We start from the raw sequence: 18,262 nt of genomic DNA on the forward strand, positions 1-18,262 counted from the left end.
TATTTTATTGTTTATCATTGGTCTGTTGGTTTGTTTTAAGGTGTCAATACAGGCTATAAGCATAAAAGCATGGCAGTGTCCTTCACATTCATATGCTGCTCCCAATGATCAGGTTACTTACACGGTGATGTTAAGTAGGTGACATGGAAGCCTTGGTCATTAATCTGGTTGTCAGAATGAAAATGAATTCTGGCAAAGGGGCCTGTAGTCTGGAGTGGTGGGACAGAAAGAGTGGTGCAGAATTTCCGAAGAACCGGGTCCTGATACAAAGGACCATCTCGAATCTAAAACAAAAAAAAAGAGAATCATTAAGCACAGAATGGTCAGATTTTGACAAACCCACTCATTTTGTATATTAACTTCAGAAAACCAGTCATTTGAAACTGATGGCTCTCAGAGGTTTTCCCAACACATACAGATCCAATACTCAGTTGGGGTTCACTAAAGGGTAAGTCACCTTCTCCCATCATCCCCGATGCCTTATCTTCTGTCTAAATTTTAATGCCAAGGCTAGATGTATACTTTGAAATTTTCTCATGAATCTTTCTCAATGTTTTCTTCCCCCCCCCCCAGATGTTTGTTTTGAAATGATAAATTCCTAGTAATTGAGAAGGAGAAAATGAATATATGCAAAGAAAATGGAAGAAGGAATACCAACAATATCGACTGATTCACAACTTGGTCCAGGTATTCAGAAGGATCAGAGGTGGAAAGGAAGTGAAGTCAGGTTGACACAACATAGAGACAGTTTAATGTGTTTTAGAAGTGCAATCCTAATAGTAACTAAGTACCGTGATAATGACCATATGACCTGAGAAATCCTTCTTAATTGTTGGTTTTTAATCTCTTAATCATGTTAACCTCTCTGTAATTCTGTTGTAACTGCAAATTCTATACTACATAGAACACCAAACATCAGTGAACAAAGTACTATTCTAACATGGCCAATTTGGTCCACTCAAATTACTTTTTCTATTGGCAGCAAAGTTATAGGACAGCATTTCTTTATTCCTATATTTAACTAGTTCCTTGAAATATTGTTGAGAAATGAGAGGCATTTCAATATTATCAGAATGATTGATACTTTCTATTATACATATACCCAGGAATTATGTAGGAATGAAAAAAAAGCCTCTAATTTAAATTTGATGGAATTCATTGAAATTAATTTCAAAAAAAAAAAAATCCATGCTACTGTCAACATTTAAGAGATTATGTTGCTGAGATTTTCCAGGGAGAGGTAGATTTTTCCAGTCATTCCCAAAGGTTTCGAATCCATTACAACTGCTAAATTACTAATGACTTTAACTTGTGGAGATCCCTGTTTGACAGCCGCACCTTTCTATCCTTTATGAATAATTCCATAGCACTCCATTCTTCTCTAATGGACTTGGAAAAGCATATTGTCTTTTATCACTACTGCAAGGACTACTAAGATTTACGGTGACAAACAAGACAGGAGCAACATAAGAACTCAATCTTAATGATCTTTTCAGTCTACAAATGCAGAGCAACATTTCTGATACACCTATATGCTCATGGCCTTTGAATATAACAGCCTTTTTTTCTTCTTCTATATTTTAATCTTTTACTAATGGTAAGCAGGAGGGGCATAGATTGACTCCTCTTCTTCCAATGCCAATTATCAATATATTCTAAGTTCACCCTCTAGCAATCCATTTCAACACAATTGCTATTATTTTTCTTCATGGAGCACTATAGTTAACTTGTGAAATAATGGGTCAGGTTATCATAGACAACTGAAGCCTTGATTCTGCATTGGAAAAGATAACCATTACTGAGTGTTTCTTTTGTTAATTCTTTCCTTCCCTCCTTAGGGGACTGGGCTTCCAGGAAATGACAAGGAACAGTAAGGCAGTCTATTTCCCAGCTTCAGATGAAACCCAGAAGAAGCAACAAGCTGGCACAATTAAGAATAAGGAATTAGCAAGACTTAAGACATCAGCTACCTATTAAAGAATATATCTAACTGTTGCTAGGAAATTGTAGTCATCCACAGGTATCATCAAACCATAGTTCCCTGAGTTCTAATCATATCATGGTATGTTCTATCTAAATATGATTGCTTACCTCAAGATAATCTTTGCTGCAATCATCATGGTGCTCCAGACTCAAGGTCCCAAAAGTAAATGTTATCAAGAGTCCAGGACTGGTTATTATTTTCCAGATACAATCTCTTCCCGGAGGATAGTTTCCAGGATATCCCGGAGACTTAATAGAACCATAAGTACCCATCAGTACACCTCCACACTCTAAAATAAGAGGAAAAACAACTTTACATTTGTATACAAGTTATAATTTATGTAAAAAGTTATCATAGCCTTTACTGCAAGAGGACAAGCTTTGTTGAATTAAATGTTTACAGTATGGGACGCCCTTATAAAATAAACAAGGCTTTCAGTTTTCCAGTTTGATACCATTCTAAATCTAGGAATATTAGTAGATAAATAAATGAGTCACTCATGCATTGAGCTCTGTGCTTATCAGCTATCACATGGTGATAATGATTTTAAAACACAGTGCTGAACTGTCTGAGGGATGAGATAATAGATATATTTTTTTCACTTTGAAAGAGATTAATTTCTGTATAACTTTTTTAAAGTTCTGGTTCTTAAAAAGTTCTTAACTCTTAAAAAGTTCTGGAACTTCTGTTACCCCTATGTCTTTCAACAAACCAGATTATTTTATACATTAGAATAGTTAAGTGCTACATAATTCATTTGAGAAGATTTTTCAACAGTATGATATAGTTAAACTCTTCATTTTATAAGTGAATAAATTCAAATGTCTGTGGGTGGTTGAGCCACTTCCGCTGCCCAGGAATGGAGTGAGGGAAAGGCAGAGCCAGGCTTTGTGACACCCACTCCACTACCACTCCATTAATTACCCCCCACCGGCCCCCTAAAGTTGTATATCAGTGACTGAAGGAATCTTTTCTTTAATGATATTCACATTTATTTAACAAAGAATCTGTGATGGCTTATAAGAAATAATATCCAACATCACTCATCATCAGGGAAATACAAATCAAAACTACAATGAGATACCACCTCACACCTGTCAGAATGGCTAAAATTAACAATACAAGAAACAACAGGTGCTGGTGAGGATGCAGAGAAAAGGGAACGCTCTTGCACTGTTGGTGAGAACACAAACTGGTACAGCCACTCTGGAGAATAATATGGAGGTTCCACAAAAAGTTAAAAATAGAACTACCCTACGATCCAGCAATTGCACTACTAGTTATTTACCCAAAGGGTACAAAAATACAGATTCAAAGGGGTACATGCACCTGATGTTTATAGCAGCATCATCAACAATAGCCAAACTATGGAAAGAGCCCAAATGTCCATCAACTGATGAATGGATAAAAAAATGTAGTATATATACACAATGGAATATTACTTAGCCATCCAAAAGAATGAAATCTTGCCATTTGCGATGATGTGGATAGAGCTAGAGTATATTATGCTAAGTGAAATAAGTCAGTCAGAGAAAGACAAATACCTTATGATTTCACTCATGTGGAATTTAAGAAACAAACATACAGGAACATACAGGAAGGGGAAAAAAGAAAAAAAAGAAGAGAGAGGGAAACAAACCGTAAGAGACACTTAAAGATAGAGAACAAGCTAAGGGTTGATGGAGGGAGGTGGGTGGTGGATGGGCGAGATGGGGGATGGGTATGAAGGAGGGCACTTGTTGTGATGAGCACTGGGTGTTGTATGTAAGTGATGAATCACTGAATTCTACTCCATAAAACAATACTGCACTGTATGTTAACTAATTAGAATTTAAATAAAAACTTTGAAAAAGAAATACTACTGTAAAGTTGAAAAATAGAGATGCTAAATAAAAATCTAGACTGCAGTGAATATAAATTAGAAAAAAATAAAATAAGGTGACATTTCAGATATGCAAGATATATGATTTACATAGCTATGCAGGTTGCTTAGACAAGTCTTTCTGCCAAGGCAGAAAGTGAAACAAATTAGTGACATGATTCTCACTGTTCCTAATAAGAAAACATCTCTGTTGCTCAGAGGAAGAGAAGTTTCATAAAATTTAGTAGTTAAATAATTATATGGATAAAAAATTACAATACCATAAACAAAGTGAAATGTTAATGGTGAGCTGGGAAAAAATTTCAATACATAATACAAAGAATTAACATCTCTGATATATGAAGAGCTTCTAAAAAGTAGAGACATAAAGAGTTCCCTGGAAGAAATTCAAATGTCCTTTATACTTGGAAAAGATGTTCAGTCTCACTCATAACAAGGGACATACAAATAAAAACTTTGCTGAGATACCATTTCTTCCTCTCAGAATGATACATATCCAGAATACTGAAAACAAATGATCGGTGGTGCTGTGGAGAAATAGGCACTCTCATATATCGCTGATGGAAATACAAGGTAGTACAACTCTTTCAGAAGAGATTATGGCAATGTCTAGCAAAAACTTAGACATTTATTTTTTGACCAAGTAATCACACTTTTAGAAATCTATCCCAAAGATACATTGGCAAAAATGCAATAAGACAAATTCTCAAGGACTCTGTTGCAGTACAATTTGGAATTCCAAAAGACTGAAAACAAGCCAAATACTCATCAAGAGAGTACTGACTGAATAGACAATGAATGAGATATCCATGTAATGCATGCTATGCTCTAGTCATGGAGTAGTCTCTAGGATATATCAAGTGAAAAACCAAACTACAAAGCAGTACATATTATATCCTACCTTTTTTAAAAAAGGGGGAAATATGATCATACTTGATTATCTGCTTATATTTTTTAAATGGAAGGGTAAATCAAAAACGAATAAAAATTGTTTCCTTTGGGAGAAAAGGAACAAGACAGAAGGGACAGGGATGAAAGTTAGACTTTTCTAAATTTACCATGAATTTTGATTTGGCTTTGGAACTATGAGTATGTTTTACATAATTATAAAGCAAAATTCAATAAAAATGAAAAAGTGAAACCTTTAAAATCACAAGCAAAATGAAACAAAATGAAATAACTGTTGAGCTAACAGTTCAAACATGGAGAGTAGAAATATTCCAGGATGCTTTAAAACACTGTAAAACTTGATTACAGAGCTTGAGTGAAACATATATTAAGTACAAAAGGAATAGCCAAGGAATACTAAATGGCTTTCAGTTATTATATTATTAGTAATAATATTGGTATTGTTATTTTGAAAATTCATACAGTAGGATTAAGTACATAAGGTAATATGTTAATGTCACTAGGAACCAGGATTTTTCATGAAGTGAGAAGAGGTACAAATATCAAATTAAAAACCTTTAATTTCAATATGCAAATATATTGGAAGATCACTAAGAAAACATGATATACTTTTTCTTCAAAACTAATAAAAATAGGGGTGCCTGGGTGGCTTAGTTGGTTGAGTGTCTGATTCTTGATCTCAGCTCAGGTCTTGATCTCAGGGTTGTGAGTTTGAGCCCTACACTGGGCTCCACGCTGGGCATGGAGCCTACTTAAAAAATAATAATATTTTTTAAAAATTTCTAGTTCCTTCCACTGAAAGATCTAGAGACTTTGTTCAACCTAGTAGCAATAACCACTCCTACCATCCAGATTATAGAATCTAAATATGATTTCCCATTAGAGGAGTACAAACTCCTGGAATATCCTTCAGAGCAGAAAGTGAGGAAGTTTCCAAAGGTAACCAGAATTGAGTCAAAGAGGCTCAGAAACTAACTTGAAAAGTTTTCCCACTAGCCAAATACGGAACATTTTAACATAAAAAAAGTCTAGAATCGATTATATCAAATATGATAAAATATGAGTTCATTTTTGGTGCTAAAACCAAAACAAAATAAAAAGAGTAATAAGTAATTGTTCATTCTGAAGAAAACTAGGAAACCAAGTCATTAATTTGAATACTGGAGAAAAATAGGGGGAAGAATCAAGCGTTTATCCTACCTTTCCTAACTGATCTCTATGTGAGAGTAACCAAATAGTTGACATGGGAAAGGCCTACTCCATTGAAGAACACCAGATAGTAAATAAAGAATAACTGATAAAATTCAACTTTCATCATTTTGAAAACCCTAGTTAATCTAAACAATGAACCTATGGGTTGCTAAGACCATTAGAGAAAGGGCAAAAAAGAAGCTTTTTAATGGAAAGATTAACCTGACAAAATCAAAACACTCTAATCAATGTTGCAGTCATTATAGGGAGGCAAACAGACATCGAGGACCTCCTAATGTGATCATTTTTGTCCCCCTAAACATAAAACTGAGTTTGATCAAACCATTCTAGCAAAATCTAGAATATGGGATAATCTATAAGATACACAACAGTGTCTGTAACAAATGTGAGCAACGGTTAATATTTTATAATAATAAGGAATTATTGTTTGTATAGTTTTTATTGTCTCCAGGCATTAAGAAGCAAACAGTGAAGGACTGTGATCCTTGAGGGGAGGGAGCACACATGGTGAGTCTCATGTTCACCCAAATATATTCTCCCTATGTGCCTTTCCCAAATTGCAGTGCAGGGCAGTGGAGTCCAAGGAGCAGCAATACTCTTGCTGAGTGAAAGAAACAAAACTCAGAATTTGGGGCTCCTAGAGTGGCTGGGACTTTGGAATAAGGTACTATAGCGAAGACAGCTGCATGGCTATAACACCCAAAAAATTCGTAAGAGGTTCCTTGGGCCCTTAGCTGAGTCTTAAGCTGCATGTACACAGGGGAAGACTACATTATAAAGTATGAGAGCTATGAGACATAGTCAAAATCTCCAACATATGTATAATCTGAGTTCCAGAAGGAGAGGAGAGAGGAAAAATGACAGAAGCAGAGGAGGAAAACCATGCGATAATCTCAATAGATTTAGAGAAAGTATTTAATATATTTCAACATCCATTCATGATAAAAATTCTTGACAAGCTAGGAATAAAAGGTGAAATGGTTTAAAAACATTAATAAAATCTTTGACACTTCTTCAATTGAGGTGGGGTATGTGTCTCTTCCCCTTGAATCTGGGTGGGTTTAAGAGTGCTTCAACCAAATAAAAGTATGGCAGAAATAACACAATATGACTTCCAAGGACAGGTCCAAAAAAGCCATGCAGCATCTGCCTGTTGTAAGGCTTACTCTAAGAAAAAACCAAGTGCCATGAAAGAAGATCCATTACCCTAAGACCACCATCAGAGAGGGGCTACATGGAGGCATTCAGGTCAACAGCCTGGTTCAACTCTTATCCAAAGGCCAGCATGAACTGAGTGAGTCATCTTGGGTTTCCAGCCTAGCTGAGCCTATAGATGACTACAGTTCCAGCCAACATCTGATTGTAACTGCTTGACAGATCAAACGATAATTGGGCCCTTTCCAAATTCCTGGTCCACAAAATCAGAAACATAATAAAATGATTAATGTTCTACAACACTAAATTTGTGGGTAATCTGTTATACAGCAATAGTAATTTGGAGTGAACTTCCTTCATCTGATAAGAGTTATCTACAAAAACTTACATCTAAAAATTATTTTCAATGGTTAAACACTGAACGAAATTTCCCCATGAGGTTGGGAACAAGAAAATGATGCCCACTCCACCACTTTTGTTCAGCATGGTACTGGATGTCCTAGACAGGCAATAAATAAATTGAGGAAAAGAAAGAAATGATAGTTACAAAGATTGGAAAGGAAGATGTTAAAAGGAAAACCACAGGCCCCAAACAGTGTCACTTATGCCAAGTCCCCAAATATGGGCTTAATACCTAATCTAATTGCACTTTCAACCTCCCCCAGAAATGTAATCTTAACCTGTCAGTCAGGAATTTTCCACTTAGGGCCAATGAGTCTGCCACATGGGCTCTCTCCATCCCCCAAAGGAAGATGAGGTAATCTACAGGATTAGACCCCTCTCTCTTCCCCTTAAGGGAAGACCTTGCCTGGAACAATCTTTTGTGGGGCAATAATTTCTTGCCCCACCCTCCTTCCTATAAAAACTTTTCATTTCATATAACTCCTCAGGGCTCCCCTCTGTTTGCTAGATGGGATGTTGCCCCATTAATGTGTTGTTTAATAAAACCAATTAGATGTTCAAATTTACTCCATTAAATTTTGTTTCTTAAAAAAGAAAAACAGCCTTTACTCACAGATAACATAACTGTGTTATGTAGAGAAATCTAAAAGAATCTACCAAAAAAAGCTATTTGAATTGATTAATGATTTTAGCAATGTGGTTGGATTCAAAATCAAATATTTTTTTAAAATATGTCATATTTCTATATACTAACAACACATAAAAATGACATTTTAGAAAAATAATATCATTTACATAGTATAAAATATCAAATATCTAGAAAAAACAACAAAATATGTGCAATAAACACTGGAATATATAAATCATTGTTAAGATAAATTAAAAGAGAGCTAAATAAATACAGAGATAGTCCATGTTCATAAATTGACAGGGCCAATATTTTTAAGAAGTCATTTCTTCCCAAGTTATAGATTCAAGACAATGCCAACAAAATCCCAGCAGATTTTGGGGAGAAATTAAGAAATTGATTCTAAAATTTATAAGAAAATGTAAAGGATCTAGCATATTTTAAAAGAACCAAGTTACAGGATTTATACAACCAGATTTCAAGCTTCAGTAGTTAGTTAAGCCAATGCGGCACAAGGACAGATAAATAACCAATAGAAAAGCAGAGAAATTCCAGAAATAGATGCACAGATTTATTGATGAATAAACTGGAGGTTCAGGACTGTTCTATCTGCTTTTTTACCTGTTTAAAAATTGTATAGTAAAAAGCTAAAAAAGAAAAAAAGTAGAGCCCCTCAAGACAAAATAACAACAAAAGAACAAATTATCAAATGGTCATTAAGATAAGGAATACTAACAAAGGAACAACAATGTAGTCAACAACATCCCTGCAGTAATTTACTAGTAGAGTTTATAAGAATGCTGTTTGGTAATTTCATAAGGGATCCATTAAGACTCATGGTTTTTAATCTTTTTTGTTCATCCAAATTTTGTTATCTCCAAACACAAAATGCAATTCCAATTCATTTTAGATTTATTTGATATTTAAAGAACTATAAAAGTATGATATAATCCCTGGATCTCAAAACATTTAATGTTATCCACAAGTCTAACATTAATGAAGAAAATAATCTCAAGATTTTGCTTGATTTTTCTTCATGTTTACACATACCTGGTTGCTGTGTTTCCCATCTTATTGTAAAGCCTCTCTCACTTCTGAAATGTTCAGAATGGAGATGAAAATAGAGGGCATTGTCACTACTGAGGAGTTCATGAGGGAGAATGGAGCCACAGAACCTTCCAAGTTGGAGTGCTGCAGAGGAATCTCCATCATGAATCTGAAGAAACTCGTGTGGACAATTGCTCACTGATTCTAACCGGAAAAAAGTGAAAGTGATACGCAGCACCTAAAAATGTAAAGGTCACAACATATTGTTTTTCATTTCCATATTAATTCTAAAGCGTTTCTCCCACTAATTAGGAAGCATTCATATTAAGTCACCTTTCAAGAGGCATATCTATAATTTCCCAACTATCCACAAATACATATGACAAATCTACATATTCAATAACTTGTGTTAAAAATTGCTTAGGCTTCAGCTAAGATCAAAATATATTAAAAACCTTAATGTTAATGAAATAGATTTTTAACAGCTTTATTGAGGTGTAATTGGCATACAAAGAACTGCACATATTAACTGTGTACAATTTGATGAGTTTTTGGACGTATGCTAACACCTCTGATGCCATCATCACCGTCAATGTAATAGGCATATCCAACAGCTCCCAGAGTTTCCTTGTGTCTCTCTTTTCTTCTTTTAGTGGTAAGAATACAACATGCGATCCACTGTCTTAACAAATGTTGAAGTGCACCATACCATACTATTAGGGGCACAATGTTGTACATCAGATCTCTAGAACTTACACATCTTGCATAACTGAAACTTTATACCCATTGAGTTGTTACTGAATGGGTTAATGAAATATATTTAACTAGATTTCATTAAACTGTCAAGTCCCTTAAATAAAGGCCCTTCAAATGTATAGTTGACAATGCTTCCACATCAGTAAAATACATTGGACATTTGAGAAATCTACCCTGAATTAAATGTAACTGACAAATAATACCGTTCACAAGAATTTATACCCTGGTCACCTGAATAACCTGCAGTGTGTAGCATACCCATAAATGTTCACCGACCCCCAGAGATGCTGATTCCTGAGGGTTCTCTGAACCTCTCAACAAGATACTAACAGATTGACAACCTCAGGTATAGACTGAGTAGGCATGGTGTACGCGTGTGTAGGGTCGGCAAGTCCTCAGTGGTTGGATATCATTAAGAGATGAGTAATACCAAGAGTGGGGAATAGGGAAAAAGTAATCTGAAGTGTTCTGAGCATACAAGTAGAAGAGAATAAACACAAAAATACATTTCCAAGTTAAAATGTTAGAACGTACAAACTTAAATATAATATTGTAATTAATAAAATAAAAAAGATTTTGTACAGATAACATCACTTAAAAGAGCCAAACTACTAAAAGGAGGCTGTCAAATTTGATTTCCATTATGATCTAAAACCACAACAGCATTTAGCTAATGAGAAAGGATATCAGGATATTTTTGAAATTCTATGCTAGGGTATTTTTAAGATCTGTTCCCCAACATTGCATCATTTTTGTCCTTGAAGCAATTTCAATAAAACTCAAATAAATGTTCATGAATTGAACTACCCTGATTTCTATAAAAGTTCTACTATATTATGTAAATTGTGGAGCTAAGAGGATATGAAATCACAATAATCAAGAAAAGCAGCATGATTTTTTTTTTACAAATGGATAATAAAAGTATTAAAATTTTTTCACAAAATGACTTTTCTTGAAAGAAAAATGTTTTCAATGTCAGGAAATAGAATTCATGAACACTAAATGGGAGGAAGGAAATTCACATAACATACCCACTGGGAAATCGATTTTGGAGTTGATGCTATTGTGGGGTCACCAGGCCCCAAAGAATCCTCCCATCTCAAGGGAAAAATATGTTGTGACCATTGTACAATGACCTCTGTAACATTAGTTTGCTGGAAAAAGTTCACAGAGTTTCAAGGGAAAACCTTATCTATTCAGACATACAAACTTCATTTTAATGAGTCTAGGAGTTGGTTGAGAAATAAGTATTTGGAAAAGTCTGAGTAATGAATGCCGGGGATAAAAGCACTAAAAACCTCAGGGTCAGATCTTAATTTGAAGACTGTTCATGCAGGGTTCAGAGTCACTGGAGTCGAACGGCCTGGACTTGGGTCACGGCTTGCCGCTTACAAACCATTTGACCTTGAACAAATTCCTCAGCTGCTCCAGGCTCCCTTTCCACAGACGTAAAATGAGAATAACAATTCTTATCTTTCAGGGTAGGGTTACAAGAGTTAAAATACAATGACACAATGTATATAAAGCAATTAACACAGCACAGTGGCACAGAGAAGGCTCCAATAAGAAAACCATTTTCATAGTTGTCCCCATTTTGCGTAATAATCAACAGAACACTGAGTGGTCATCTTCAAACAAGACTGTCTCGGGAACGATAGGACTACAAATTCCCAGCTTGCAGTTGGCCACTCCCTTCGGAGAATCACCTCTACTGGACAAAGCATGGACTTTGGAATCAGACAAACCTGACTTTGAAATCCAACTCATCTAATTACCAGCTAAAAAGTGTTTTTAAAAAATGACGTAGCTACTCTTAGTTTCCATTATCTCATTTATAAAATGAGGATACAATCACCTATTTCAAAGAGTTAGTGTAAGTCTTGAGAAAGGTGCATAAACTATCTAGCCCAGAGCCTGACACCTAGCAGGTCCTCAATATATGATGGTTGGATTACCACTATATGTATTTTATGTAATATATACACATATTGCATATTCATGTATACAAATGAAATGCACATTGGGCAGGAGATACTACATTTACCTTTCCCTCTTCAGTTCGGATAACCCAGAAGCAGTTGACATCATGTACATAACCAACATCAGGGCTCATGTAGCTGAAACTTCCATTCATCCCTGAGAGGGACCCTCCACACACTGCAAAGGGAGAGAAGATGAATTCTGCTTTACAGAGACTCTGAAAAGGAAGAGGCTCGGCAGCTCTAACCCTGCTGCTGAAATATGAGAGAAATCTGAGTAAGTAACACTGGAGACAAATGCCCTGCCACTCTTTCTTCTCCCTGTCCTCTTTTTCCTCGGACACCCACCTAAGTCCCACCTGTTGTTCAAAGTCCACTTGGCATCTCCTTGTCACCACTGTGTACCTCCCTGCCTCTTTTTGTTTTCCCTGGTTCCCATTCTCTCTGCCTCTGTGATACTTGACTTGAACCCACACAACTTAGTTCTAATCTTTAGCTCTTGTCTCCTCTCCGCCATTTTGTATTAGACTCATCTCCTCAACCAGAGGATAAACAGATAATATGAGGAGATAGTATTTTATGCTTATTTCTCCATAGCATCTACCAGAGTCCTAAACACATAGTAAAGTCTCAATAAATGTGCTGATTCCAAATCAAGAGTTATACAAGAGGGCTGGAGTAGTCAGAAGAAGCTTGATGAAGGAGATTGAGGCTTGAAGGTGAAGTACTCCTGAGGGACAGATACATTCAGATGCGAAGCAAAGGAAGAATTTGGAGATATCTGGGGAGAAAAATATCCCAAATAAAGGAACACAGCATGGTGGGACATGGGGTCAGGTGATAAGAAAAGACGTCTGGCTTGGAAAGGGAGTATTATTAGGGAACTAGTGAAAAATAAGGTTAATTGGATATGGTAAGGCCAAGTTTTATTTAACAGGTGGGCAATGGGGAGTGACTGTGTGTTGTAGAGCAGGAGACTGACATGATTTAGTGTAATATTATAGGGAAATGAAACAGCTGCTGTAGAGAAAACTCTCCCTAGAGAACTACACTACCTTAGCAAATTTTATTTTCAGAACAGACATAATAAAAATGGCAAATACTAACTTAATTCTTCCTTTGAAGGAAGGTTCTTCTGGCTTAAGCTGAGATAAATATTTACCTCGTAAATTCTAGACTACAGCTGCAAGGGAAGGCTTAGTTGAAAGCGTTTGAGCCACTAGACAAGAGAGAAGAATCCACGGCAGGACTCATGAAGGGATGATCCTTCCATGCTGTGAGCATCTGTGAGAGAAGAAATGCTGAGCGTACCTTGCTGGGGAATCTGACAGAGGAGTCCAGTCCAGAAACGTGTACATTCACAACTGAAAGCATTAACGCCATCCACACAAGTTCCCCCATTCAAGCAGGGGCTGCTCAGACACTCATTTATATTTCCTGTACAGTTGACGCCGGCCCAACCTGGCTCACACTCACAAAGATAACCAGAGACTGTTTCCTAAGGAAAGAAAAACATAACGCCATAATGATAAACGTGAATCAACTCAAATAACAAGGAATATTAGTGTTACATGATGTACGTAGCAGGTGTTGAGCCACAAACATCTTCTGGTAGCCTAACTTGTAAGAGTTCGTTGAAATGGTAATTGCTAAGTAAAGAAGAATAAAGGACTCACAATGCACTGTCCATTTAAACAGGGGCGGCTCTGGCAAATATTACTGAGTTGCACACATCCATTTGGCCCATAACCATTTCCAGTATACCCCGGGAGACAAGTGCAGAGAGGTAAGGAACCTGTTTAGAAATCAAAATGGAAGTATAAATACAGATCTCCTCGATTCAGACCCAGTAACACAACTCAGGCCCTGTTGTCTAGATAAGAAATTGCCAAAGTCAAGTCTGCATATCTCTCAGAGCAGAAACACCAGGCATAAAGAGAAAATAATAGAATCTTTTTCTATTTTTATCTTAAAAATAAGAAAGGCATTATGCATTTCCAATACTTTATATACAAATTGACACGGGAGCTGTCAGTCCATATGTCATGGTCCTGAGTTGTGGACAAGTGTGAGGTACACCAAGGGAAAGGGGAGTTTCTCATGGAGGGGTTGACAGCAGAAAAGGGTATTCTCATGCAGATGGTATCTGTTGCAAGCACTGTACCCATACGGACTATAAATAGGTACTGTTTTAATCCCCATTTACAAATGAGGACAAAACACAGAAAGATTAAGCGCCTTGACAAAGGACACACAGCCAGAATATGATGGAACCAAGGGGAAAATCAAAATCTAAGCAGTATTTTTCTAGAATCCATGTTCCTAACTACTTCAGTATGCTGTTAATTATTTAATAAACATTTAATAGTCACAGTATATACATATATATAAGTTCTATGTATATATTATACACATACATATATACACATATGTATTTTTTTACATATGTGAATAGATATATTATGTCAGTAAAAATAAAAGTGGTATTTGGAAATAGCAAGAGTTATGATATGTTATTCAATAAATGAAGTTGGAGCCACACATTTGAACAAAAATATCAAGCTAAATGTCTATTTGATACTATAGATAAAAATAAATCCCCAAAAGATCAAGACCTTAATGTTAAAAATAAATGAAAGTACAAAAGAGCAAGCACTTGACTATTTTTAGAGTTCTGTAGGAAAGGCTTAATTCCAAAAGGAGAAAATCCTATAAAAAGAGATTTATCTTTTTGATAGCATAGAAATGTTAAACTTCTAAGTAGAAAATACCACCACAAAATTAAAATAAAAATAATGTGCCAGGGAAAATACATGTAAAACGTAAGACAGATAATGAGATAATATCCTTAGTACATAATGAAAATTTACAAATCAATGAGAAAGCAGATGAACAAAGGACATGAACAAATAGAAAAAAAATAATAAAGCCAGTAAATATGTAGAAAGTATTCATTATTGGGGTGCCTGGATGGCTCAGGTGGTTAAGCGTCTGCCTTCAGCTCGGGGCATGATCCCAGGGTCCTGGGATCGAGCCCCACACCGGGCTCCCTGCTCAGCCCGGAGTCTGCTTTTCCCTCTCCTTCTGCCTCTCTCCCTCTGCTTGTGCTCTCTCTCTCTCTCTCTGTCAAATAAATAAAATCTTTAAAAACAAAATAAAGCATTAATTATTCATGATCAAAAATGAATTTTGATATGATCAAAATTAAAATAATGGGAAGGCAATTTTGCCTATAAAATTGACCAAAATGAGAAATAACAATAGTATCCATTATTGTCAAGGGTGGGATACATGTATACTTTCATGCACTGTTGGTAAGTATAAATTGATACACTTCTGGGAGAAAATTTAGCAATATATATTTTTTCAATTATAGGACGTGAAATTCCTCTTACACAGCATTGCAGACACTGTTGGTTATTGCCCTAGATCCACTTTTCCGTTTTTTAGTAGTGAATTCTTTATTTTAACTGGGGGCATAAGCACCTGAAATAAACTACATTTCCCAGCCTCCCTTGCAGCCAAGGTTAGCAACAGGGCTCAGTCCTAGCCAATGACATAGAAAAGAGAGTTGACAACGGTCCTTCCTCCTTTTCTCCTTGCTGTTTTCTCGAATACAGTCATAAATTACTTTGCTGGCTTGATTATCTTGGGAAATAATTGCTAAATTAGGCCAGACCAGAGAAGAGCATAGTCTATTACATTAAAAAATCCAAATGTATAATTTTAAAACAAGGATTACTTTTTGGTTTGAAGATCAAAATAAGAATTTTGAGGATAGGGGATTTTGTTTTTAAGATGTTGATTTGTTTTAGAGGGTCATATTCAAATACCGCAAACCAGAGGGAGAGTCATCACCTAGAACTGAGGAGCATGATGCATCTGGGTGGCAGCCTCCATTACTGACTGAGCAGATGTCAATGAGTGTGCACACTCTTCCATCGCCTTGGTACCCTGATGACAGCAAGGGCAGGGCATAACAAACAACATTTAGAATACTGAAGAATCCGAATCCAAGAACCAAATATCATGAACCAGGCTAACCAGAGATCTTCTATCATCAGAACAGAAAAGGTAAGTATGAAGCATCATACACAAATTCCTATCATTAAGAAAAAACGACAATAAGAATGGGGAACCTGATGGCAGAAACAATGTTCTGGGTTGTTTCTAATGACAAAAATAAAAAATAAAAATAAAAAGATGCATGAAACTACTGGTAGACTTAGAAAGTGCTGGTACTAAGCAAATTGACATTTTCTAATTACAGTGACTTTAATGATCTGAGAGCTAAATTATCGTAGAAGTCCAAAGTACTGTTGTTTCACGTTAATAAAACATATAGGGTTTCAATATATCCCTTAGAACTCCCTGAACTTCTTGGGTAGTCACTCAGTTGAGATCACAGAATAGCAGTAATGACTTCTTTCCAGAAGAGAAAGGAAAATAACATACATTATATGCTTACTAGTGTGCCTGTTATTTAGTAAACTTTATATATAAAACATCTCATGACTACATTGTATTAAAAATTATTTGTGGAAACAATGGAGCTATAGATCTGTGATCCACAGAGAAAATGTTTCAAATTCTGCATTATCTCCTCAGGCTGTTTCACAATTTGTAAAGGTTTGTTGTTTTCCATTGATATTAAAAATATTTTCTATTGCTTTTCATAATATAGCTTGAACTAACGTGCCCTGAATCCATAAGTTAAATAAAACTTTCGGCACTACTCATATATCTCCTCAGACAGAGTCATATTTAAAACAGAGCACAAGCGGGGTGCCTGGGTGGCTCAGTCAGTTAAGCATCTGACTCTTGATTTCAGCTTAGGCTATGATCTCAGGGTCGTGAGATCGAGTCCCACATTGTGTTCGGCACTGGGTGTGGAGCCTGCTTAAGATCCTCTCTCTCTCCCTCTCCCCCTGCCCCCCCCCCGCCCCCCCCCCCCCCTCTCTCTCTCTCCCTCCCTAAAAAAACTAAAACTAAAATAAAATAAAATAAAATAAATAAAATGGAGCACAAGACCCTGTTTCCAAATGTATGTTTTGCCTGTAATGGTTTCAGGAAACTTGGTGTCGCACCTGGTGGACAGGCTTGACAGTGGTAAGACCCAAATGTATTCACACAGGTGACAGGTGGAGCCACGGAACAACCACCATTATTTATCTCACATTCATTGATATCTTGGCAACTGTATCCATTTCCTTGCCAGCCTAGAAAGATCAGAAGATTTGAAAAGTTAGCTCTATAGACAAGTTGACAACAAAGAAATGCAAATTGTCAAAGATACATAAAAACCCGCTTCACTCTAAGAAACTATAGATTAAAATGAGGAAGACTCTACCTTTCAGTTTGGCAAAAATTGTTTTAAATTCTCAAAAACAAATTCTGGCAAAGTGGCGGGCATGTGAGGTACTCTTAGATGCTTTTAGTCAGAAGTTTAATTAGTAAAACCTACTTGGAAATAGATTTAGCAATATTCATTAAAATTTTTAAAATATATACCTTTGGACTAACAATTCCACTTCTTAAAACAGTTTCTGCAGTGATAAAAATGGCAGTATCTACAGATGTAGGTAAGCAGATGTCTACTGCAGAGTTGTTTAATGGGGAGAAAAAACCACAAACCTCTCAGTGATCACTAGGGCATAGCTGAATCTATTACGACTCATCTACACCACTGATATGAAAAGCTATTTTTAATGACATGCACACACACATATTAAAAAATTTCCCCATACACACTTTAACTAATAATACAAATTTTAGAATAATATGCAGAGTATGATCCCAATTTGGGGAAGAAATTTTTTTAAACCTGCATATGTGTCTACGTGTTTGTATGAGTGAAGGAAAACGAAGAAGAGGAGAGAAAACAATTGTTAACAGTAGTCTCATTAGGAGGATAAGACTGAAGGTGAAGAAAGAGGGACTTTTCCTCTAGATATTTCTGTTTAAATCAATTGTTACAGTGAGTTTTATTACTCTTATAATTCAAATGACTAAAATTATGATAAGAATGTTTAAAACCTTCTAAATTTTTAAAAATATTTCTTTTATTTCATCTAAGTAGAGTCCCTTCTAAAATTCCACCTACGGAAATAACATATTGTGGGTGAAGAATGCGCAGAAGAGAGCTGGAAGGAAATATGCCCCAATGTCAATGGTGGTCCTCCGAGTGATAAGACTATGGGCATTTTTTGCCATCTTATTTTCATATTTTTATAGTTTCTTTATATTTTATAAGCAGCATGTGTTTATTTTGACATGCAGGAAAAAAATAACGTGATTAACAGGAAAAC

The 18,262-nt window shown here is 35.9% G+C and overlaps 1 protein-coding gene across 1 annotated transcript in view; it reads right to left on the reverse strand.

Moving 5' to 3' along the window:
• Positions 1-18,262, reverse strand: part of CUBN (cubilin) — a 264,380-nt gene that overhangs the window by 231,451 nt on the left and 14,667 nt on the right. Inside the window, exons 9-16 of the mRNA XM_032425570.1 lie at positions 17,042-17,173; positions 15,813-15,908; positions 13,631-13,749; positions 13,266-13,452; positions 12,020-12,132; positions 9,223-9,457; positions 2,092-2,273; positions 122-284 (exon numbers count right to left, since the gene is read on the reverse strand). Coding sequence (XP_032281461.1) covers positions 122-284; positions 2,092-2,273; positions 9,223-9,457; positions 12,020-12,132; positions 13,266-13,452; positions 13,631-13,749; positions 15,813-15,908; positions 17,042-17,173 — 1,227 coding nt within the window. The remainder of the gene's footprint in view (positions 1-121; positions 285-2,091; positions 2,274-9,222; positions 9,458-12,019; positions 12,133-13,265; positions 13,453-13,630; positions 13,750-15,812; positions 15,909-17,041; positions 17,174-18,262) is intronic.

This window comes from Phoca vitulina, unplaced genomic scaffold, assembly GCF_004348235.1.
Source record: "Phoca vitulina isolate PV1807 unplaced genomic scaffold, GSC_HSeal_1.0 scaffold33, whole genome shotgun sequence".
Classification (NCBI taxonomy): Eukaryota; Metazoa; Chordata; class Mammalia; order Carnivora; family Phocidae; genus Phoca; species Phoca vitulina.